General features: G+C 40.8%; 1 protein-coding gene across 1 annotated transcript in view; it reads left to right on the top strand.

The window, feature by feature from the left end:
* The window catches only part of tbc1d22a (TBC1 domain family, member 22a), a 133,874-nt gene that overhangs the window by 4,795 nt on the left and 104,432 nt on the right, over positions 1-24,647 (top strand). The window contains exons 5-6 of the mRNA XM_083935120.1: positions 5,265-5,447; positions 20,393-20,463. Coding sequence (XP_083791246.1) covers positions 5,265-5,447; positions 20,393-20,463 — 254 coding nt within the window. The remainder of the gene's footprint in view (positions 1-5,264; positions 5,448-20,392; positions 20,464-24,647) is intronic.

The following is a 24,647-nucleotide window of genomic DNA, read 5'->3' as shown; positions in this document are numbered from 1 at the left end:
CAGCATCAGTCACGGACTGTAATAATCTTCTTGCTAGAGAGGCAACGTATGAACGGGTATCTCACTGCTGGAAAGGATAGAACAGTATTATTTGAAAAGGGGAAATAGTTTTTTTTACTACATTTAATAGCCCTTAAAGACCAAACCAGGGCTTAGCTCCCTTGCAAGTAAGCGTTAACGCATGCAAGCACAAACATACATACACACATGCATATGCTCACATGTCCCAACTATGACGCAGCCTACTGTTTTATTTATTTATACATTTATTCTGTCGCTTGGTTTTTTTGGTCTGCTGTTTTGGTTGAATAAGCACCGTTTACTCTCTTTGTTTCATGTCTGTTAGTGTTTCACTTTTACCAGTTCTACAGGTATGACTTTTTTGTGTATTAATTTGTTAATTAATGTCGTCTAACAGCTCACCACATACAAATAATATCAAGATTCAACAAAACCAGCCAGCATCCACACAGCAGAGAAATGAGGAGAAAATCTTTGGCAGATGTCATCATTCTATCTCGCAGGGCTACTGCCAATGCTGTGCTTTGATTAGACTTGCTTGGGGCTCACACAGTGTACAGTGCTCAGCACAGACATGAAAATATGAAAGCCTTCATGACAGTAACATTCAGATGTTTGTCAAGATATATTAAGAAGTGTTGCAAGCGATACTTATTTATCAATATTAGGGGTGAGTAATGTCAGACTAACCTGTTATCCTCAGGAGAGGGAATACGCTGTCGTAAAGACATAGACTGTATAATAAAGATGGATGTAGATTCCAGGTCTGAAAAGTGAAGACAATGCAGAAGTGCCTTAAACCTGCCTAATATCCAGCCCTGGTTGACGCGACTGGTTGCAAAAACAAGTCGCATTGTAAAGAAGTCTATGGGAAACTTACCCTACTTCTCACTTCATTTATTACCTCTGTAAATATTTTCCAATTGAGTTTATGGTGTCAGACGCTAGTTTCAAGTCTTCTTCAATGCAGCATGGTGTCAACCTGTCAATCAGGATAGAGGCTTTGCAACACACGTTCATGGCACTGTGCATACATTAGAATAGCTGTTTTTTGGGGTTTTCTGGGTTTTTGTCTTTGGACTTTGACCATTTCACAGCATGTTTTCACTTTATCAGAGTTGATTTGTAACATTTTGGTGGCCTAAAGATTTATTTTTGCCAGCCAAGCTAGCTAGCTAGAGGTAGCATAAGCTGCTAACCTAAGGGAAGCGTTTATCTTAGATTAGCCATAGAAACGACACTGGTTTAGGGCCCCTCCATACGAAGACTTGTTTTCCTTTATCCGCACAACTTTTGTAACGTTTTGGCCGACCATCCACATGCAGCCGGCGTTATCAGAGCCTGAAAATGGTATTTTTTGTAACCAGGTCCCAGAGTGGGAATATTTGAAAAAGCCTTCCGTGGCATTATCGTCTGGATGCCGAAACCGTATACATTAACGATGCTGTCATTGCAACACCTCGACCTCTAACCCCCGTGGTGTCACATAACAACAGTGCTGCTGCGTGGAGAGACACGGACACATAGACTGAACTGTACTCTGAGCTGCACGTGAATGACCATATATTTCTCCCTTTTTCCCTGATGGTCTGAATAAGTCGCTACATTTGTTCCTAGTCGCTTTTTATACATAAAGGTGCCAAGAAGGTCGCAAAAAGTAGCGACACAGTGCCCGCCTGTGAGTGCTTTTGGCCGGGGGAGTGGCTCACAGCAGCACTCGCTGCTTATTGAGTACACTAACCACAGAGGGATTTGGGCATCAGAGTGTCCAAAACACCACAAAAGTCTCCATTAGAAACAGTCGCTAGATTTCTCTCTAGGATGGATGAGAATTTGGGAAGTCGCCAGATTTGGTGAGAAAGTCTCTGGTTTTTGTATTATGATTCTACACAACGGCGGCTCTCCCTCTCTTCTCATTTGTTGGTGTATTTCTGTGGCAGCTACAGCGCCACATCCAGGCCTGGGATGTGTACTACATTTCTTGAGCCGAGTCTGTGTGGATGAAAAACTTTAAGAACGACAGAGAAAAAAAGGTAGTTTTCGATCATGTGGACATACCCTCAGTGCTTCTCCCTAGCTCCACTCTCTCATCCAAACACAGTCACCTTGATTACTTCTGGTTGCAAAAAAAAACAGATGGTGAACGCCAAAAATAGAGATAAAGGCTTCAAAACAGGATTCAACAAGTCATGGGTGACAGTGGTTACATCCACTTCTTTTATACAGTTTTTAAGTGAAGAGCACTTTCGCTCCTACTCTTCAGTTTGGGTCCATTATCCCTGAGCACCTTGTTTTAACCCCGTAGTGCACAACAACTCCTCTGTGTCATGGCTCCTTGATAATGGGTCACTATCAAGACCTATTTCAAATGTCACGTCATTGTTTAAAGTTGCTTACTGAAAACTGGGCAGCACTGTATAGAAATAGAGAGTCCTTGAGTAAAACAATTGTATCCTCTTCCTTGCAAACACATAGAAAATTGTGAAGACATGGTTCCAAGGTTGCCTTATAGATTACAACATCAGATGCAATAGCAGCAGAAGCTGTACATGGTGAACCTCTAGCTGAGTATTGTGCTGTCTGGCAGGTCATTTTCCAGTCTGCCTTTGTGTCTGCCGTTTGGTATGTTGCTGCTGTGTTTAGATACAGATAACAGAAAAAGCCCATTGCCTTCAGGCAATTTCTCTTATCTCCTCAGCAAAGAAAACATACAGGCTTGCATGTCATGTTAGGACACAGGTATATGCAAGAAAACACCTTTTGCACCTCTGAGCATGATGCAAAACGCTGAAGCATATATAACAACCTATATAAATGCATCGTACACTCAATGTTTTTGACAGGTGAGTAAACAACTTTGACATGTAACGTTAGAGCAAGGCTCAATGCTGGCTTGCAATGTCTCATTACTTTGTAGATTTGATTTCCCTCTACTTCTTTTGCTCTTCCCTTCTCCTATTGTGTGCGCAAGATGACAGCAAGGAATAACGTGAACACACTAGCCCCGGTCTAATTAGATAATGGCACACAGCATGGCTTTCATTAGTGAGGCCCAGACTCTTTCCATATACTTCTTCATTATGTACTCATACTTGGCACTAACCATCCCAGTGCCCTGCAGCTTATTAATAAAATTGAAATTATACTTTCCGCATCTGCAAGTACGCTAGGGTATGCGAGGGTCCGTGCGAAGGAAACTTCATCATCAGAGGGTATACGCGTAGGCTCTGTGCAGCCTTCCCCCAAACCTTCAAATTGTTGGCCACTACACTACAAGTAATAGCATAGCGGTCTAATCTTCATGTGTGGAAAGTGTCCTTTAAGTGGACTCAAGAAAATAGGGAATACATATCTGTGGTGCCTGTCAATGTACATGTCCGTTTGGGAGTATAATAAGAGCCAGTGACACATAAACGCACAGAAGCTGCTGGTCATTGGGCTCTCTGAAGCCTCTGGGGAAGTACTCTCTGTTTATGTACTTTAATATAGGTTTTTATCCTTCCTTCCTTGTAATAATTGGTGCTGTGTACTGTGACTTGCAAGTGAACAGTACTCACTTCTTCTATCTTGGCTTTGTCTTTTATAGTCCTTTTAAAATTTAAGTTATTAAATGGACTATAAAAATGCTTATTGTTAAAACCCCACAAAAGGTTCCACTACAAAGAAGCTACTGCTGGCCTTGATCATCTTTTTTTAATTTTTGTAAGTGCAAATAAAGCAGTTGAGAACAGATTTGTAGATTTTTATTTGTTCTTGTAAAAACTGGAAAGGAAATTAACATCGGCAGCCTTCCAGTTTTCTTAATTGCTATGGAGAATTTGTGTCACTTTACATGCTGTAGATGTGTCTGGGTTTGCTCTAGAACTAAGAAATGTTGACAGTGCTGTTTACAGGCAGTGTTGAATGAACTTAAGTGTCTAGTGTGACAGAAGGAGCATCCCTGTCCACATTGAAGTCCCAACCTCACCAACTTGTTCATAACTTGTCTGTGTAGTGCCAGTGTTTCATTCTGTCTTATTTTAGCACATCTGGGGGGACATGTGGCGCTCAGTAGACTGAATCAATGTGTTTCTCTACCCGTTATAAAGGGTGCACAGTTAAATCAGACATTTTTGCAGCAACCGCAACTGCTCCCTTTCTGGAGGCTCATTGCAAAACAAGCCACGAACTGTAACTGCATTCATCAACACCTGTGTAGGATCCATATCATTATGCCAAAGGACAGTAGTCACACTTGTTTACAAATTTAGCTTACAGTGGCATGATGTAATTCATGGTCTTTGGCACATTCCTATTCTGAAGTACTTTTTAAAATAAAGAGAAAAAACCCCCCCATCTACTCACTCAACTGGAAAATGCAGTTCTTCAATTTAACTTTGGTAACAAGCTATATGGTCAGCATGCTAACATGGAAAGTTGCTACGCACAGCAGTTCCTGTGCAGCTGCTAACCACTGCTAGTGGCACAATCTCACCACACTACTGCTGAAATTAAAGCCGAGTGTAGGTCATGAACCTTTCTCCCTCTCACAGGAAGATACTGATAGTTTGATACAGCAATATCTGTTCAAAAGAAGTCAGACTCAATATATGTTGGGCTTTTTGGACTTCCAAGTGTTCTGGGTGGAGTTTACTAGTTACTACTACTATTTTTTAGCCAATGTGAACGGTATAGTGAGCTCGCCAACCACCACTTTGTCCAGAAATATCTCAACAATTATTCGATGGGTTGCCGGGAAATTTGGTACACGCATTCATCTGCTACTCAGGATGAATCGTAAAAACTTTGTTGACTACTTAACTAGCTTTAGGTCAACATTTAGATTTATTCAATACTTTGGTTTATGACCAAAAATCTGCAAAACCAAGTACATTTTCATCAACCTTAGCTGTTACTGATATTTAGCAAACGTTAGCATGCTACCACGCTAAACTGAGATGAACATGGTAAACATTATGCTATCAGCATGTTAGCATGGTCATTGTGAGGGGGTTAGCATGCTTATTTTAGAATTGAAGCTACCAATTATATGGTTAGCTTGATAACTTACAAGTGGAAACTACGTGAACAGAAAATCATTGGTCTCAATACTGCATTGTTTACAATGTATTTACAGATGGTCTCATCAGTTGGTATAAAGCTATAGACTTCATTCTGTGCTGCAACATCTGAAAGCCCTTCTTTTATTATGTGTGTGTTACTGTAACCCTTTGCCCTCTATCAACTCTTTATCCTCCCACCAGATGCAACAGGTGAGCATGCAGCCCTCCACAGACAACGCTCTCTGCCCCACTGGCAGCCCGTCATCCCACTCGTGGCTCGCATGGCTGACCAGAACACATCTGGCACCCCGGCCATGACCGAGAGGGAAGCGTCGCGTCTGGATAAGTTCAAACAGTTGTTGGCTGGGCCCAACACAGATCTGGGTAAGAGATGCTGATCCAGAGGTCTGCACTTATCTGTCAGTCCACTTGTCTTAACTATCGTTCTGACTCGCTCTGCATTTTTCAGCTTTTGTCTAGTTTTGCCTCTTTCTTTTTGTTCTCTGAGCTCTTTAACTTTTTCATTTCCTTGCGCTCTCTTCCTGCTCACTCTTAGTTTGCTCACTCTGTCTGCCAGCTGTGCTGCGCTTTTAACGATGCAGTGAGGGAGAAAGTCATCCAGCCATCTGGACATGCAGATTACAGGGGGAAAAATACCACCAACAACAAAAGCAAATGACAGGCCTATGTTCTAACCAAACGGCAGGCCTTTTTTCTTTGTCCAACTCCAGAGACTTTGTTTTGCTACCACTGCCGCCCCAGTGGCCGTGAAATCCTTCCAAACTTCCCTCTTTACATTTGACTTTGTGGCCTTTGTTGCCTTCCATCAATCTCACGGTTTCGGTAGATTAACTACATGAAAGTGGACAAGTTTGTCTGAGAGTACATGTCAAATGTTAACATCCAGCCAGTGACCAGTCCATATAAAGGTGTTACAATTTTGATTCTGAATTGAAACTTGATTAAAATTAACTTTCAATTAAGAATTGGCGTTTCTCACAGTAGTTTTAGTTCTCTCCATCCCTGCTTAATTGCGTGTGTCCAAAGAAAAAAAACACTTTTTTATTTGTTCATGCTGTGAAAAGAAGATGATGCTAAAGTTTGAAGTGAGTTCCAATGACCTCATTCAGTTTTAGCAGAAGTACAGAAACGGGCTTCATTAAAAATATTGGAGTTGTGTGGCTTTACACTTGGTAAAATCTCTGTTAAAAGGCAGTTTAAGTTCAGCTTTGTAAAGGCTCTTGTCCTTGAATGTGTTTTTGTTTTTGCTGCATTGTGTGTATTGAGTGTGCCTGACAGAAGGGGAGCATGAAGGGAGACCAGGGGAGAGAATTAAAAAAGCGCAGTGCTTAGCAAGAGAATGGGTTATGTGCCTCTCGAAATACCCTAAATATGCTAAATACAAAAGAGTGTGTCGGAGTTATTTCAGAGCACAAATGACACAGTTTAAATACCGTAGCCTCCATTCTCAAATAGTGGCTGTGTTCTTAATTTACCACGACTGAAGAGGCTACCAGGCATTAATTTGAGAAAGCCTATTATTAGAAAAATAAGCTTTTTATTCAGATCCTCTTGTATGAGTATATTTCATCATATTCTGTTTCTGAAGTTTGCTTTAAGTGCAAATTCAACATTTCCTCACTCAGTTTCACATATAAAACACTAGTGTTACAGTTGCGTCCCGTTATTGGAAGGCTTTATTTTTTTACATTTTAAATAGAGACTGACTGATACTGTATTTTTTTAAATCGCGATAGACTGATCCATTGAGCCAATTAATACCTTAAATTAATGCCACAAAGGCCGGTAACAATATACCATATAAATTATGTTTAACATAAATACATTTTTTTTTTCACACTACATCAAATACATAAAAAAAGTGTGTCCTAAGGTATTTATTAGTTTCTGAGGAAACACTACTACAGTACAATTCCTCCAAAACTACTGTGTCTCAGAACTATCTATTTGACCATCACATTTAGGCTATTCTATGTGATCTTCTTTTGTGTAATAACTAATGTAATAGTTTTTCACTTCGACTTACTGGGCCTGTAACTGTTTGGATTTTATCCTTTAACTGTTTGGAGCCCCCCTGGGGAGGCTCGCTTCACACTTTGAAAACCTTAAAATCTATGCCAATACCCATATATTTGCTAATATTGGCTGATATATTGGCTTGGCACATTTATCAGTCAGGCTTTAAAATGCAGAAAGTGTCAAAATACTCTTTAAATCATGCACATTTAATCAGTCAGTTATCCCTTTATACATTTGTTATAATATTAATGATTAATGATAATCACATTCGCATTGCCACCGATTATCTAAACCAGTCTGGTAACCTGCATCCACAAATCATTTTCTCTCAACAGACATGAATATGATTTGCCCACTTGAGGCTTCTGCTTCACATACGCGCACACGCACACGCACACGCACACGCACACGCACACGCACACGCACACGCACACGCACTGTGAAGATTGGCTAACATCCTAAAATGTAAATGCTGGATTTCATTAAGTTTGAATGACCTTAGTCAGCACAGTGCTTTACCTCTACATGTGATCCCCTTGAAAACTTTTCAAACTAAACAAGCTGGTTCGCAAGTCGTCAGCGTTAGTCAACGGTGGTTGCGGTCTGCTCGGGCAGAGTGTACCCTGTACATCAGCAGAGTGTCTTGAGGTGTCGGCCCCCATTAGGGCCTGCCAGGCATCACAAGCTGGCTGTCTAAATTTAGTTCAGTCTTTGCGCCATGATTAGATAGCCCAGAACGGGCGAGCCACGCTGCCGGCTGCTGGCAGCATGAAAGATGAACTTCATTCACGGGACATAATTAATTGAAGGACTGGAGAGGGGGCTGATGAGGGGTGATATGGGAAGGGAGAGGGATAGGGGCAGATAAGATAAGATAAGATGAAACTTTAATGATCCCGGTGGGGAAATTGGGTCATAGCAGCGCCAAAGAATGGGATATAGATGAGGATACAAAAAGAAAAAGAAATTGAAAAACAAAATATTTCTGGGAAAAAAATAAATATATCGCTTGCTCCTCGTAATTTTTATACCTTGGGTTAGAAAGTTGTTGTCTTTGGGCATGAATATACTATATACTATAACCAAGCTTTTTTTAACTATCTACATTAGCGGATGTGTGCAGTTTTCACTTCAGAGGGAGATGACAAGACGGATTAAACTTCTTGTCTCTAGAGCAGAGGTCATTTTCCCAGCACGCGGTCTGTGACACATATATACTCACACAAATTCCCACACGTACCAGTGGCCACTGTCAGCGGGGATGATGCCCCCTTATGTAAAAGCGAAACTTGACCGACTGTCCTTGAGCTCAAAGGGAGAGGGGGCCGGGATGATCCAGTTTGGTTCCTCACTTGAATGGTGTAATTAATTGCAGAGGCAGCCGTGTTTTTGGGCCAAGCCCCCCGACATGTCCAGACTGCCAGTCTCTGGAGTCCACCGATGTGTTTTTCTGTCTGACCGTGTTGGTCAGTGTGTGATTGCATGTGTATGATTTCCTAAAATGATAGACTAAGCCCATAACTTTATTATAGCTACCTCCACATTACGGTGTAGGCTTGCTCGTTTTGCCAGGTGGTTTAGCAGAAACTTTGCCCATAGAAGTGTTAATCAGAAGAAAACTCTATTGAATATATGGTGAAAACAGTATGCACGCTTGCACGCCTTTTCTCTGTGTTTTCTTATCTACTTTTTAATCATGTTAAATCTCTCCACCTCGCCTTCATGATCTCCTTTACACTCACGTCTTTAACATCCTTGTCAGTTCCCTCCCTCTCTCCCTCTCTCCCTCTCCTTCTTTCTCCATTGAGCTTTGCGACAGGTTGTGACAGCGGTCTGTTTAGCATGTAAGGTCATGTAGAAGGCGATGACCTGTGTGCGTGTGAGAGGAGGGTGATTGATGTCAGGTTGATTTCAGCTAATTATTCCTGATGTCCTGAGGCGAGCCTGTCTGTTGAGTGAACCGGAGCACAGCACCCAATGAACGCTCATTGAGGCGGGCATTATTTCAGCAGGGAAACTAAGAACAAAAGAGGAAGAAAAACATACTGATTTAGCATGAGTTTCACTTCTTGTTAAGGCAACAATACAACAACTGGATTACTTGCAGACAGGTGCAATATTTTCATTTTGGAGAAATAAGTCTGGATATTTTAGTCAATTACTAGACCTCCCAGCATAGCTCACCACAGTACAGAACTATATCTTATAAAAGGCATATACAATAGAATTAATCTGTGTTGTTTCCACTGTCATTTTTTAATCAGTCATCGACCCAGAAATGTGCAAAATGTTCTTTTGGCTCCTAGTTTAGTTCTTCTAGCTCCATAGTTCCTGGGACTTTATATTCAGAAAGGGCTATTAGCTGTTGATTTTGAGACATTTTTCACTGCATGCACCAAGGGGGTTACAACTTCACAAATGCAACAGTAGATGGTCTGACATATTTTCGTATCTTCATATTTACCTGACTAGCTGCACATCTTTTTTTTTTTTTTTTAAACTGATTTTAAGACCAAGAGCTGGCATCTGACATCACACAGTTATTGCTGGATGACAGAAATACTGCTGTTGCTATGGCAATGCTCCTTTCTCCTCTTCTTCTTCCTGGCAAGTTATCCTCACTCTATCTTTACTCTATTAGTTGTTGTTTGTCTTTTTTTTTAATGATTTCACTCATTTAATGACCACACAAAGAGCACAGTCCCCCTCACACAATCCCCCTGACACACGTACTCCTACACATTATTTGAATGTGTGGGGGGGGTCTATTTATGGTTTATTTATTTTACGCAAGAATACACTCGTGCACTTCATTTTATTGCCTTGCCTCTGTCGGTGTGTCTCTACCCTCTGTTGGGGGTGCTGCAGCTCCTTGCTAGACCTCCACGCCACTACAGTACGCTTCTCTCCAACTGCCATCACCCTCACTGCAGCAACTCTGGTTAGGAGGCCTGCTCCTTTCTGCCACAGTTCACTCGCTTCACGCTCTCTGTAGCGCTACAATCTGCAATCCTGTTACACAGCAGCCACCACATGATAAGCTTACCATCAGCACTGTTTGGGAAGTTAATAGCCGCCATCAAAGTGGGACGTGGCGATGTAATTCAATTTAACTCAGTCTTAATGCCTCGTTTGAAAGCACTGCCCATGTGCGACAATTTCAGGGGTGTGTTTCACAGGCTTAGAGAGTGTGGCAGAGGAGATGATGCCGCATTAGGCTGTCTAAATAGTTACATCTCTGGGAAATGCAGCAACTTTACAGAGGTTTCCATGTGAATCCTCATAAGATTCCTCTTTTATTTGAGACTTCAATAGCATCCATTTGACTGTAGGTTGTTTTCTGTAAAAGTAAGTGTCATTTTCTTAGACAGTAGATACTGTGCAAACGCTGCATCTTGAAGTCACAGCATTATATTCCCCTTTTTTCTGCTTTAAATTGTTCTCCACTGTGTATTCTTTGCATGGTGTGAACAGTCAGTGGTCTATGCATCTGGGCATGAGTGTTTTTGTGTTTGTGTGTGTGTGTGTGTGCGTGTGTGCGCGCGCGCGCGTATGTGTGCTGGTTCCTAGCATGTCCCCAGGCAAAACACCTGACTTAATAAGGTTGGTCCAACCTCCAGCTGTCTCCTGTGTCGGTAGCCTCCCAGCTTGTCTGGCTTAGTTTATTCAGATTTTACATGGTGGTCTTCCATGTGATTTTTTTCTTCTTCTTTTCTTTTCTAAGAAAAGCTTGACTGAACACACTTCAGCCCTTGCAGTCCACACATGTTCTCTGCTGGGCACTGGGTGGGAAGTGCTGCTTTATGTGCAGGGGAAGACATATTGTATGTCCACTGCCAACAGTTTGAGTTGATTTTGCACTTCATTTGCTATATTTTGTGATGTAAGAAAGCAATACTGCCTCCATATAACAGCTTTAATAGCAAAAGCTAGACATTTGTTTTGTTTTTTAATTCTGGTACTTCTACTTGCTAAGCTTGTCAAGATACCAGAATTTTAAACTTTGATGCAATACTTGTATAATAATAGATATCTTGATATCTCTTTTGATACCATGGAAAAAATAAAAATAGTCCTGGGCACACCAAATAGGATAATTGTTTTCTATTTAATAGACAACCTGCATACAGTGCTGACAGAAAGAGCCACTGAACACAAACCAACACATTTGTAATAATGCTAAAAGTAATTAAAATTAAAACTACCAAATCACAAGACAGTGAAATGGCCTATTTTAGATTTCCATTGTCAGTTGATCTACTGATAAGTTTCTCAGTTAATCATTACATTTATAAAATGTCAACAAAGTCCAAAATGACAGCTTCGGATTGCTTGTTTTATTAGCCCCAAACACTTAAAAAATATGATGTACAAAATAAAAACAATAATATATTTCCATTAGCCAATCTGGTGTGTTTTTGTTTAAAGCATTACTTTAATGAGTAAAATCCAAATTGTGGCTGATCTTTTTTTTTTGGGACAAAAAACAAGTTCTGCATGCCTTCTATTTCTCTATAAAGAACCTGAAAGGATGTTTTCTGTGTTTAGGGGTGTTTTAGTACTACTATTTTCACTGAATTTCACAACTAGCGACCGCCTTGTAGTGTTATCCTTTGAACCTGCACTGGTTTCATTTAGTATTTTAATGAATTGTTGTCTTTTCTTTTCTAGAAAAGCTGAAATGTGGGATTGTATTTCTTGCAATACAATCATCACTTGCAAAAGTAACATGACTGACATTAAAAAAGTCTACATATTCCCTTATGAAACTTTTTTTTTCATTTTTTTGTCACCCGGCCAGCTTTTCATGGAACCTGTTGTTCAGTTAACAGCAAGGCAAGCATCTGGGAATTGACTGTGCTGTGTCTCTGTTATAGCACACAAAAGAACACTCACACATTCTCACACCTGTACACTCGTCTATGCTCAGTGTCCTCTCCCAACCATCTGGGCCATCCATCAGGCCTCCTGAGCAGGTATAATCCAGGGGGGAGTATCTTTTTACAAGAGTCCCATTAGTTTACGAGCCGTCTGCTCCCTGGCGCCATCACTTTGTCCTCTAGATGAGTTAGACCGTTCAGGACTCTCTCACAGCATTCAAGGTTCATAGGAGGGGAGCTTAACTTTTTAATACACTGCATGATAAAGGTGTCTGTCCCGATTGTATTGTTTTCCTGACCTTTCTGGCAAAATAGCTTCAAATGACACTGTGACAACACCTGCAACAAGGGAAGAATGGATGGCACGTACATACTTTTCCCTTAGTAATATTATCCAAAACTTTGATGGGTATCACAAGGGTGCTTTAGATGACATTACTGGACTTGTGAGTTTTCTAACTCTTGCATTCTACAGTGAAACATATACCTCTTATTGCTGCATATAAAGCACAGATAGTTGGGCTGCTTAAGGTTAAGACTGCAATTGATTTTTGATTTGCTGAGGTAGCTCCTGTTGCAGAATACAAACCCCCGTTTGGGCAGGTGTGTGCGGTATTATGGTGCGTGTGTGTTGCCGAGAACCGTGTGGTGCTTTGCCCCAGTGGCCGTGCTCCGTCTGAATGATGCTTGAATAGTGCATGGCTTCGGACCGCCAACCGTCTTCCCTCCTGCTCCCATCAGCTCCCCGCTCAGCCAGCACTGACTGACAGCGCTTCTGGCTGTCTTCTATTCTTCTTACTGGCCTTCATACAGAACCATGCACACTGGTAGGTAAACTGAATGACGGGCAAGTAGACAGGCAGACATGGATGAAGTGCAGGTACACACTTTCACATACACACTCACAATCACACATATGCACATACTCTCATACTTAGTCCATTCGATTTTTTTTCTAATGCAACTACTTCGTATTGCTGTGTTTTTTATAGTAAGAGCACTCACTGGGCCAGTGAAGCTCCGTCGATTGACCGAAAGTGAATCTGAGCTACTTTGGTAATCAATTTACCATTTATTTTTAATGCATACTATTTGCTTGTTGCATCTTCTCAAATGTAAAGATTTGATATCTTTCCTAATCTATAATAATAGTAAACATTCCTTGCAGCTCTAATCTATTAAATCCACGAACAATCTCGTCAAAATAACTTTTTAGCTGTTACCTTCACAAAATAGGTGCTTTCTCCTTTTGTTCCTCTCATCAGTGGAATACACACAGCCATGGGACAATAATCATTTTTATCACGGATCGCAATGAAAAACACTGTTAGTTTCTGATGGTGAATTTCCATTATCAGGATAATTGTAAAAATCCTCACGAATGACTTGACCGATGAATGGACTCCAGTTTACTTCAGTTTTCATCAGTCACATTAATTTACCAACAGCCCATAATTTACAGTTGAAGATAAAGTGTTTATTGCATGTGCAATTAACATCCCTGTGCATTTATGAACCACAGCTGAAATAAAAGAACATTTCAATTCTACAAATTTATTCAGCGACCTAAATACATTTTTTTGCGACCCACGTATGGACCGCGACTGACTCTCTAGGAATGACTGGAATAGATGCTGCACAAACCTCAGCTATATCAGAACTGGAGAGTATTTCTTTATTGGAAGAGGAGCAGAGAATGCCACTGAAGGATTTTCTCGATTGAAAAGATGTTTTCCCTCTTTATTCCCGACTGACTCCAGCAGCCCATGATAGATACCTGCCAGGTGCTTTCATTGCCTGTCATTTCTAAAGTGTTTCCAGTGACGGCTTCTTCTCAGATGGTTCTGTATAGCAAACCACCTGGCGAGTCTGATTAATTCTGTCGTGCTGTTGTTACAAAAAATATCTGAACTCACCGCGAAAGTGGTCTCACCCATGGAGTCAGTCATTTACCTTAATACAACTGTCAAGTTTTATTATCTCCAAAACAGGTAGCACCTGCCTTTGAACATTTGTAATGTAGCCAAAATGGATAAGAAATGGTCCTCTGACCCATATGTAAATGGTTCAAATCCCCATTCAGGCTGAGACAAGAGAAGTGAATAAGGGCGCACTCACACTGTCCTTCCGCACTGGGCCAAAACAGGTTTTACGGGTAAAGCCTAGCTCGTTTGACCAGTGTGAGTTCAACCGCTCCGCGCCTAGCTGCGGCCAACTGGCTGTCCACGGCCCGTTTGAGAGAGGTGGGCTTTTGTAAAGCATGTTTGCACATGTACGAACACTAGTGTGCACACGTGTACGAGCACAAGCATGACGCCTACGGCGGCTTTTACGTCGTTTTATGTGCGCCTGTTCGGACATAGAAAAAAAAAAAAGACGGACCATGCGCGGCCATTTAACAACAACAACAATGGCAGCGAAAGGTTCACGTTGGTGTGATGCGGAGGTGGGGTGTTTACTGCAGCTTTGGTCGATGAAAATATTCAAAAACAGTCGGACAAGATGCACAGAAACTCCGAGGTCTATGGAAGGATTTGTAAACAAAGCGACGCATCGCGATGACGTCAATCCATGCGTGTGACGTGTTACGTCAGCGGGGGGAGAGGGAGGGGGGGACAAGTACCCTAAAGCCTGGGGCGCATTACGGGCGGACAGTGTGAGTGTGCCCTTAGACACAATCTCTCTTCCCTCAGTATGTACCTGTTGAGTTAACGAGGCACCCAACGCCTGATGCTTCACTGGAGCTGCCGTCACCAAAGGCACATGACTGACTGCACTGTGGAACTCCACAAAGTGTTTATTTGATGTCTATTACTCTCACACTGCTGTTTTATAATACAGTTAAATAAGTCAAAATGAAACACGAACATGGAATTTAGTTATATTTTCGCCCTCTGAATGTTTCAAGAGTCATTGGGCATTCATTACCTCTGAGGGTCCCACATCAGAACAGCTGTTGTGGGGTGTTCACCAGAAGGTACATGGTGTCCTAATCACCCCCTGTGGTCCCCAGCTTAACTCCAGCCAAGACAAAGTGCACCCCTGTAAGTTCATGCATAATGGAATACAGTAGACACACAGAGGAAATATTAGAAGCAGTTGCCCTTGAGTTGCACATTGCTGATGTTACAGGTGTTTTTCATGCAAGCGAGGAATAAAGCTTCCTCCAAGGTTGAGACCGTCGCTCCTGACCAATCCCCTGAGGTCTGTGCCTGCCAGCAGGATAAACACCCACAATACTGATCACACCAATTCAGAAGCATGTATATAATAATAATGTGATATTTTATTGGTCCCACAAGGGAAATATTGTTTTCACTTGCCCCCGCTTGCACCTCTCTATGTACACTTTGAAATGATTGCCTGTGGGCTGAATTGACTGTAAATTGAGTTTTTGCTTTAATGAGATGCCTCTGCATTGTTTCTGTAGAGACCTGTCAAAGGAATATCTTTAAAACCTCAATTAGTATTTTTTTTTAGGTGAACATATTTCCATGTATATAGGTAAGTGACAAATTTGTCAGCTAGAAATGGCTTATTTGCATTGTTAACTAAGCGCAGTGAAACTGACGGGGACATAGAGTCCCTTGTCGCCTTAGGGACAGTTGCAGAAACTTTTTACACCCACATTGTGACAAGTGCCCGCTGAGCAAAAACAACAGATTAATTTTCAAAATGTCACGAAATGCCTTTAATTTATTCCGGTGCAGCTAGGGCTTGGCTGTCTCATTCATAATGCACAAGAGATGCCCTAGAGAGTCAGATATGCTTTCTGAGAGATGAGCCAGCCTCACACTAATGAAACGACATCTGCAATTTAGCCTGTTCATCAACTATGCCCATGTTGCCCTCTCCGTCTGCCCACTGTGGGGTATTTCACAGACTGGTCATGGATTACATAGCTTCGTATGCAGTTCTTTTCTCAAAGAGGCATTATAACCCAGGACTAATTAAAGCGTGTGAAACTGGAACATATCATTGAAAAATGTTTCCTTTGAATTTACCATTGTCCTTCATGTACTGCACCAGTGCAGTGCATCAGTACTACCTGGGTCTATATAGCATCTGAACTCCTGTTGAGGTAACTGTGATTTGGATTCTGCAGTGGTCCATCTCTCTGCTGGAGAGTGTTTGGAAGACAGAGATTTTCAGGAGTAGAGGCTGTGTGTGCACTTTTCTGTCTATGATGTATGGGTCTAACGGGCACAGCTGCTTGTTCTGCTGGCCACATGGTGCCACGTAAATATTTGCCCCTTGCCCTTTGTGCACACTGCGGCACACACACAAGCCTCTTCAGTGCACACATTCCTTCTTCCATCAGCCTTTCCTGCAATACAAAGTGTTTGTCCAAAGGGGACAGGGCTTTTTGGAGCTCACTGCAGCATCAGGGTGTAAAGACTATTAGCTAACTTGTGCCCCGTGTCCTTTCACCCCTCCTTTCTATAACCTCCTATGGTGAGATTAATGCCGGTTGGGGGAAATATAACATAGTTTAATTAAACCCGAGCCCACAAGATTCATGGACTAATTTCTTTGTCTGACAGTGCAAATGAAGGTTCAAAAGGTGCAAGGCAAGAGGAGAGACACCCTTGACTAGCTGTGAGGAGAGTAATGAATGTAGAGGTGCATATAGGATAACGATTTCACCCTTAAAGTCTTGGACTTTGTTCTAAGTGCCTTCTACATAACTTGACTGGACTGGAAACGATTTAAGCGCAGAGATGGGACCACAGTGCCAATCAATCTAGACGCTGGCATCAATCTTGTATTATACAATCAGTAATCTAAAGTTTTGCTTGATAAAGAGTTCTCTTGAAACAACAGGGTTCTTGTGGATCCTTAAAAGGCATTGAATTTGTTAATCTAAAAAAAAAAAGCCTTAATTGTTATTAAAAAGTCTTAAATCAAACTTCCAAAGGTCTTTGAAATGGCAAGTGTGTTTTTTTTTTGACGTAATTAGCCTCAAATCTTATATAATATAATAATTGTTAACATAACATTGTTAACACATTTAGTTTTTATTTTACCAAATGCCTCTCGGCGTAACATCATGCAGACCACGATAGCAGAACCAATAAAACAGTCGTGTGGTTGCGGCCTGGACCACGCAGAGCAGATGCATGTTGTCTCATTTTTGTTAATTGTGAAATTGGTCTTAAATTGCGTTACGGGTGGATTTAAAACAGTCTTGAAAAGTCTAGAATTTAACTTGCCTTAAGCTATAGAAACCCTGAACAGAAAAGTAGCATAAATGATTTGTTAAAAGTGTTCCAATTGATTTAGCATTGAACCCCAATAATGTTGTCATAAGTTAAAAAAAAAGTTCAAAAATGATCAAAATCAGTGCACCAGAGCCAGAGATATTAATTTTTTAAATTCCATGCATTTTTTTCCCTTATCAATATATTCCTACATTACCCACAATGCCACTCCGAATGATAGCTAATGTAGCCTTGAGCTGTTAGTCTCAAGCAGATAAGGAGTGGCTTATAGAGGACTGCGGAGCGTGGGGTCAGAAATGCACCGGGAGCGAGATTAAGAAAGTCCCCCGCTGGGCTCCAGTTTGATCTATCATTAACTGTTAACCGACAAGCAGACAATTAAGTTCCAGTTCACCCAGATATACTCGGACATACTTTTCCGCATCTGCAGACAGATATGGACTTGTACCAGTTACAAAGCCATGATTTTTCATGCAAACGTTGTCGTAAGCGCATGCAGCCACTTTCCCAGTAACAATGGAGCCTGTCTACGCCTCACCTGCAAGGTTGTCACCTACGTGTCTGCCTGGCATACTATGCGTGTAGGAGGCTGATATAACCCGCCAGTCTTCATTTACATGTAGTGGCTCGTGTGACGTAGCTGTCCTTTGTGAATGCTGTCCAGCCGTCGGTCTTAAAGCTTAAAACTTTTAAGCTTAAAGCTTAAAACACAACTTGCTAGTTAAGTCAGCTTGTGCAAGTTAACTAGCGGTTAAGATATATATAGATTGTATAGCCTATTTTTCTTTTACCATGCAACAAACTTTATTTATTTATTTTAAATAATATTCTTCACAATTCTTATTGTCGGTTAACATTTAAGCGGTTAATTATTAATATCCCTACCTAAGACACTTTATCAGAGTTCACACAGCTCCCTCTGGAGCCACAAAAGCTTTTAGACCACAGCTTTGCCTACGTCTATAAACACCATAACTTACAAAACCTTACGCACACACTTTTACACATTGCCTTCCACTTGTTGTAGGCCTGAGAAGAAGGAAGGGAAGAAACAAAGACACACAAAGGGAAAACCTGCAGCATCTTTGCCTTTGCAACTTTTGCGCTTTCTGTCATGTTTGAGAGAGGTTTTATTGTCTTTGTTTTAAAATGTGACTTGCTGTTGCACAGGTAATCGAAACCATTCCCATACTGTGGGGCACTGACTCCCTCTGAACCAACAGAGCTGTACCGAGCACTAGATCACTGTATTGAATTTCTATATAATTAAAGTCACTGGGGACAAGGTAAGGGCGAAATTTTAAGTGGAAGATGCACAGGAACTATAGCGAATAAATAGCTTCTTCCATCAGCTGAACAAGCTCTAATGCTTTTCACTCAATTTAGCCAATGGACTTAGCCCATTGCTGTTTAGCTGATTGCTATTTCCTATTCTGCTATCTGTCTCTGACTCTCCATTGCATTTGCCTTGAAGAACAAGCAAGGCAGAGTCATTTGGCAGCTCTAATCAATACCATTCACTCTGTGCAAAGGGCTTATCAATTGCCAGCCTGTGCCTTGAATAAGGAGGAATCCAGCTTATTCAGTAGGTACAGTTTTTCTTCTTTTTTTTTCTCAGAAAAGTATATTAAGGCGGTGCCATTTCATTTGCACGGAAATCAATTTCCCCTCTCCCCTTCACTCTTGGAATGCAGGTAAAACAGTGGCAGAGCAATTACAAGTGAAGAGATTTACATTGAGTTTTTATGTCTGCCTCAGTTTGGCTGTGGCAACTCGTCTTGTTGAATGCTAATGGGGGGTTTGTAGACTTGAATGGCCCGGGCGGAGAGAGACCTGTCCCTGAATAATGGATGAGTAAATGTTGGAGAGAACTCATCCAAGAACCCTTTGCTTCTTAAGCATCATATATCTTGAATATCCAAAGCTTCCTGGTCCAGACAAGGTCACTCAGTGATTTCACGTCCCTCTAGGGACAGGTATTTGACTCAGAATATCAGTCGGATTGGTAAATAATGTGTTTTCCAATGAACAGTTTGGAGACATCACAGAATAAAAGAGGTCAAATTTGAGCCCTGAGCGAAAAACGGTTACAGAAGCACTGCTGCAAACAATAACCTAGCTTTAAGTCTATTTATCTACACAATCTCTTTTTGCTGCAGGGGAATTATATTCTATACATTTTATTGTAGTCTAGTTATTATGTTCGATCCACTAAAAAATAGGATGAAATCCAAGACACAGGTTGCTAAATACCATTCACTGTTGCTCCCAACAACCATCCGTCCTCTCTTACTGTCAGAGTGTGTGTTCAAAAAAGACAATATGAGTTGGATGTCTGTGTAGCACCGAGCATTAAGCCATATTTCCCGGGTCCTCATGGACCCAAAGGGAACTACTCTCTGCCAATTTAAAGGTTCAATTTGCACCTCTCAATCAGATTTATTTTACATTTTAGCTTGCTGTATCTTCCAACCATCCTGGAGAGAATCTAGTTAATAATCCACTTCTAACCTATCTGATGATTTCAGTGAAGCAAAAGAGCATTTGGACAAGGAAGACATGGTTAGTTGGTAGATTTATTGATTTGATGGTGTCCAAGAATGACTTTCTAATCCAATAATGGTTGGAAAACTGTTTTTATTGGGATCATTTTGTGTCATGGTCAATGGATTTATTTTATAGCAGTACGGCAGTATTTGTGAGCATACAAGACCATGAAGTCAGTATTTGGGATTTCATGCATCACAGCTGAGTAAGTGTGGAGCAATTGTATCTCATTTAAATATTCAGACCGTTATTGCAAATTGAACAAAATCTTCTTTCCCAATATAGGGTGTTTCCTATCTCAATAATGCTATATATCACGATACAGTGCGTTTTCTGGTAATTGAATAAATAAATAGTCCATATGAAGTAACCACATGATAAAGCCTCTTTTCATATACTCCTGTGTGAATTAAATACTTAACAAATGGAAAGTACGTTCTAATTTTATTAAAGATATAATACATTTCTGCATTCAAATGTCTAAAAACGACCATATCTTTGTTATGTATATATATATATATATATATATATATATATATATATATATATATATATATACATTTTGTTTTTTCTTTTCAAGCTATGAACTGATTGTTGATTGACTATTATTTTCTTATTTTTTATTTATTTTATTTTGCAGAAGAGCTACGGAAACTCAGCTGGTCTGGAATCCCACGACAAGTCCGACCGATAACATGGAAGCTCCTTTCAGTAAGTTTCATATAAAGCATATACACTCATACACATCATGCACATACGTAATGTACCTCCTGTACTTATTTGTGTAAAACATAAAACACTATGTAACACTATGTAACCTCATACATAAACTCACAAGTGAAAACATGGATTCATCAAAGGTGTGATCAAACACACACACACACACACACACACACACACACACACACACACACACACACACACACACACACACACACACACACACACACACACACACACACACACACACACACACACACACACACACACACACACACACACACACACACACACACACACAAATAATAAACACATTACAGAGGATCTTAGGCACATACGCACATAAACACAAAGTTGCTGTCATGTTCTCTCTCCCAACCCCCTCCCTATCTTGATTTATGAAGACTGGTAACAGTCCTGTTTTTTTTTTCAAACTTCAATAGGGAAAATTAATTGCGAGGCACAACTAATTTATTCATGAGACATGGTGTGTTTACTCATTAAGCCATTGTTGTGGTGTACAGCTCTTAGTCTGCAGAGAGAAGACTGGCTTTTTGAACACCATGGCTCTCCCATTAATTACCGCACAATAGCTAATGTGCCGCAGAAAAGATGTCATTAAAGGTGTGTGTGCGTGTGCATGTGTGTGTGCCTCTTTGTGTTTTTTTGATGGTTGGAGGTTACCAACTGGGTGCATTAACCATTAACGGCTGCTTTGTTTGGTACTCTACTGAAGAAAGGGCTCATAACGCCGTATGAAGTTGCAAAAGCATTGGCTGCAAAATCGGCAGCCAGGTACGGAGGACAGGAGGGACAACTCAGCACTCTAACTCTCTGGTTGTGTATGTGTGTATACGTGTGTGTGTGAGTCTGGGTGATTTGGCTAATGTACCATAGATAACATCCCATTAATGGTTTTGTTGGAGATTGTGTTCGATTGTGCATGTGTGTCTTTCAGTGTTTCAGAGTATGTACATTCTCTGAGTATCCATGTGTGTGTCGTGTGTGTTCATCTGTATACCTATATGCAGTTATGCAGTAAGGCCCAAAGAGAAAACTGACTGCAGTCATCATTGGGCTTGCAAAGCACAGCTGTCCTTGGGCCTGTATAAATGATGGTTTGACCGCCTCGAGCATGAAAGAACAAATTACAGGGTTAACATTTAATTTTAATTTAAAACATTTACTCTCTTTTACTTTACTAGAGATTGAAAGCTGGCTGTAAAATGTTCTGCTTTTGTTTTTTTAAAAGCTTAAATTCAGCTTGAATCCTATGAGGGGTTCAAGTTTCTACGGCTGTTCTCTACTTGTATGTTGTCTCCTCTTAAACCACAAAGCCTTGCACCTCCTAAACAGCTAGTTTACGTTCTCAGTTCTTTTCTCAATATCTGTTTTCCAAATTTCTCTCTGTTTTGTTAAAAAACGATACAAGTCGATAGTTAAAGTCACAATCCGTAAGAATTTAGATACCTTGTTCCTTGTTTCTAGTGGCCTCTTTGGCGGTAAGATTTAATTGCAGGCGAGCCTGTTCTTTCAGAGCCCTCCATCTTTTCAAGTTCAGGGGACACTATGTGCATTGACACACACACAAACACACAAACACACAAACACACAAACACACAAGCACACACACACACACACACACACACACACACACACACACACACACACACACACACACACACACACACACACACACACACACACACACACACACACACACACACACACACACACACACACACACACACACACAGGTTCCTTACGACAAGTCTGACTCACGATTTCTGATTACAAGTGAATAACTGTTAATGACCAGTTCCACCTGGTAGGCCAACCACTGCGTCACTAACATGGCGGACTGTTTACATCTAGGTCTACGTCATTGGAATACTCAGCAAAAAGGCAAGTACAAATGCTTTCATTAGTGGGTCACCTGATCTGTCACCATTGTTTAACTCACTCTTTGATAGATAGGAACTTAACAGACAGTTAACTAGATGAAAATGTTACGGATTATAACTTTAAACTTTTGTTTCTCTTTCGCGGACATGGACATGTTAGACATGATTTTTGTTTAAATCCAGTATAATGGAATACAACCCATGTTTTCATTGAGGACGTGTATGTCCAGATGACTTTGACAGATATGTAGGGGGTGTTTTGACCGAACTTAAGATCCATATCTGAAGTTATCTCAGCCCAACCCTGAAAGGTTTTCAATACAATTCTAGAGCCTTGTGCAGTGTGAATTATCCCAGGGTTAAATCCAAGGTTTGGATTCAAGTGAAAAGTAGGCACAGTGTCAAAAGCAATCATATCTTCTGAAGTGTCATAACACTTGACTGCCTTCTCTGTCCCGTCCGTGGTAAGATCCAAGGGAGAAATAGATAGGAGGGATCAGGCTCGAAAAATCTATTCTCCGTCTGGCACGCATGCACGCACACAAATACACACACATTCAGACTCACAGCCCACGCTTGTATTCCATAAACTTGGCAGAGGCACCTAATAAAACTTCACTCCAGTGGTGTCCCTTGTGCCCTTCTCCTGCTCACCAGCGTGCACCAACTTATTTGATTTTTTGCCTCCCCTCCAGCAGGCATTCTTGAGCCACGCTCTTCTTTTCCTGACAAAGACGAGAAACAAGTGTTTTTTTCCACTCAGGTTAGAGCTCGCTAATGCTCCCCCAACGGCCTGCATTTACCGCCACATCACAGAAATCATATATAACTGTCTGCACAGTTATCAGCCTTTGTGGAAATTAAAAAGCAGCCAGAAAAGAGAAAATTCTCCAACAAGGCTGCGAGGGAGAGAGAGAGCAATTTTTTTACCCTCACTGGATTGCTCCCTCTACCTCATTTCCCTATTTGAGCAAGAGGCTCCACAGGTTGCCCGCGGCCTTAGAAATACATCCGGTTGAAGTTCCTATTATTTCAGAAATAATACCGTCTTATTTCATTTTTTTTTCAAGAACACTTTGTGTCCGAGCCTGAAGGAGAAAGGAGAAATTAAATGACTTTTCTGCTTTGTGAAAGAATGTCAGCCTGTGGCAATATGTACATTTGCTAATGGAGTGTGGCTGTTAAATGTGAAGTGGTGGGAGAGGAGAAAACTAATTGGCTGTGGAAATATTGATAAAACTAAAGGGTTATATGAGATGTATCAGGGAGCAGTGGCATCAGGGACAGATTTAGATATTGGTATGTTTCACTTTTACCTCACAACACCACATAATTATAGCCTGAGAGAAAAAAGCAATGATTTTTAAGGCACATGAGGCAGAAGACTTGTGATCAGCCTCCCTCGGTATGCACAACATTAAGAGTCATCTCACATCTTAGCTAGAACATTGAATTCCTTTTCTGTTCATGACACTGTCACTGTCACACTCCAGTATTAAGTACTAAGACCTGAGCAAAGTGCTTTTTATAAACAGATCCAAGACCAGGAATCACGATGTTGCCTTTCTGTTTGTGTACCTTTACTTTATATGTATATGTGGGAAAATGGATTATTTACATTTGACCTACTCTGTCTGTTAATGATGGGCCATCAAAACAATCTGTTCCTTCAGGAGGAATTTACTTATTGACTTAATAAAGGGAGGAAGTTTTTTTTTTTTTTTTAAACGAATATCTGAATCGCTTTTTTAATCTATACAGTAATTTGACTAGAACACACAGTGCAGCAAAACAAGACAATTAAAAAGTTAAGGAAAGTTAGACACAAAAATGATTCTACTGTTAAGGATACAAATGCTATGTCATGCAAAATATACTTTCTGAGAGTGATGGCCTTAGACATAAAACCGTTCAAGTGTCTGGCAGTCCTGGTTCTGGTGGAACCGAACCTGCATCCAGATGGGAGCTTTCTTAAAAGGCAGAGATTAAAGTGGGGTGAGTTATAGAGTGAAACCCGGGTCATGCATGGTGGAATAATATGCATTGTTTCAGATTCCTGAGAAATCATTTCAAATCATTTTGTTTTTAAATATGTCCCCAAATGAATAAATTCCATTCTTTTCCATGCAATATAAAGAAAAAACATGTCAACTTCTAGTCCCAGCCTGGTCAGATGCGTACATGAATTGATGAAGCCTCTTGGATGAGAGGTGAAACGTCTTCCTAGACAAATAACCAGTCCAGTTGCTTTTGACTGAAATTGCTTTGAGA

The sequence above is a fragment of the Echiichthys vipera genome, assembly GCF_963691815.1.
Source record: "Echiichthys vipera genome assembly, chromosome: 20".
NCBI lineage: Eukaryota > Metazoa > Chordata > Actinopteri > Perciformes > Trachinidae > Echiichthys > Echiichthys vipera.
This window is presented reverse-complemented; position numbering and strand designations above follow the sequence as displayed.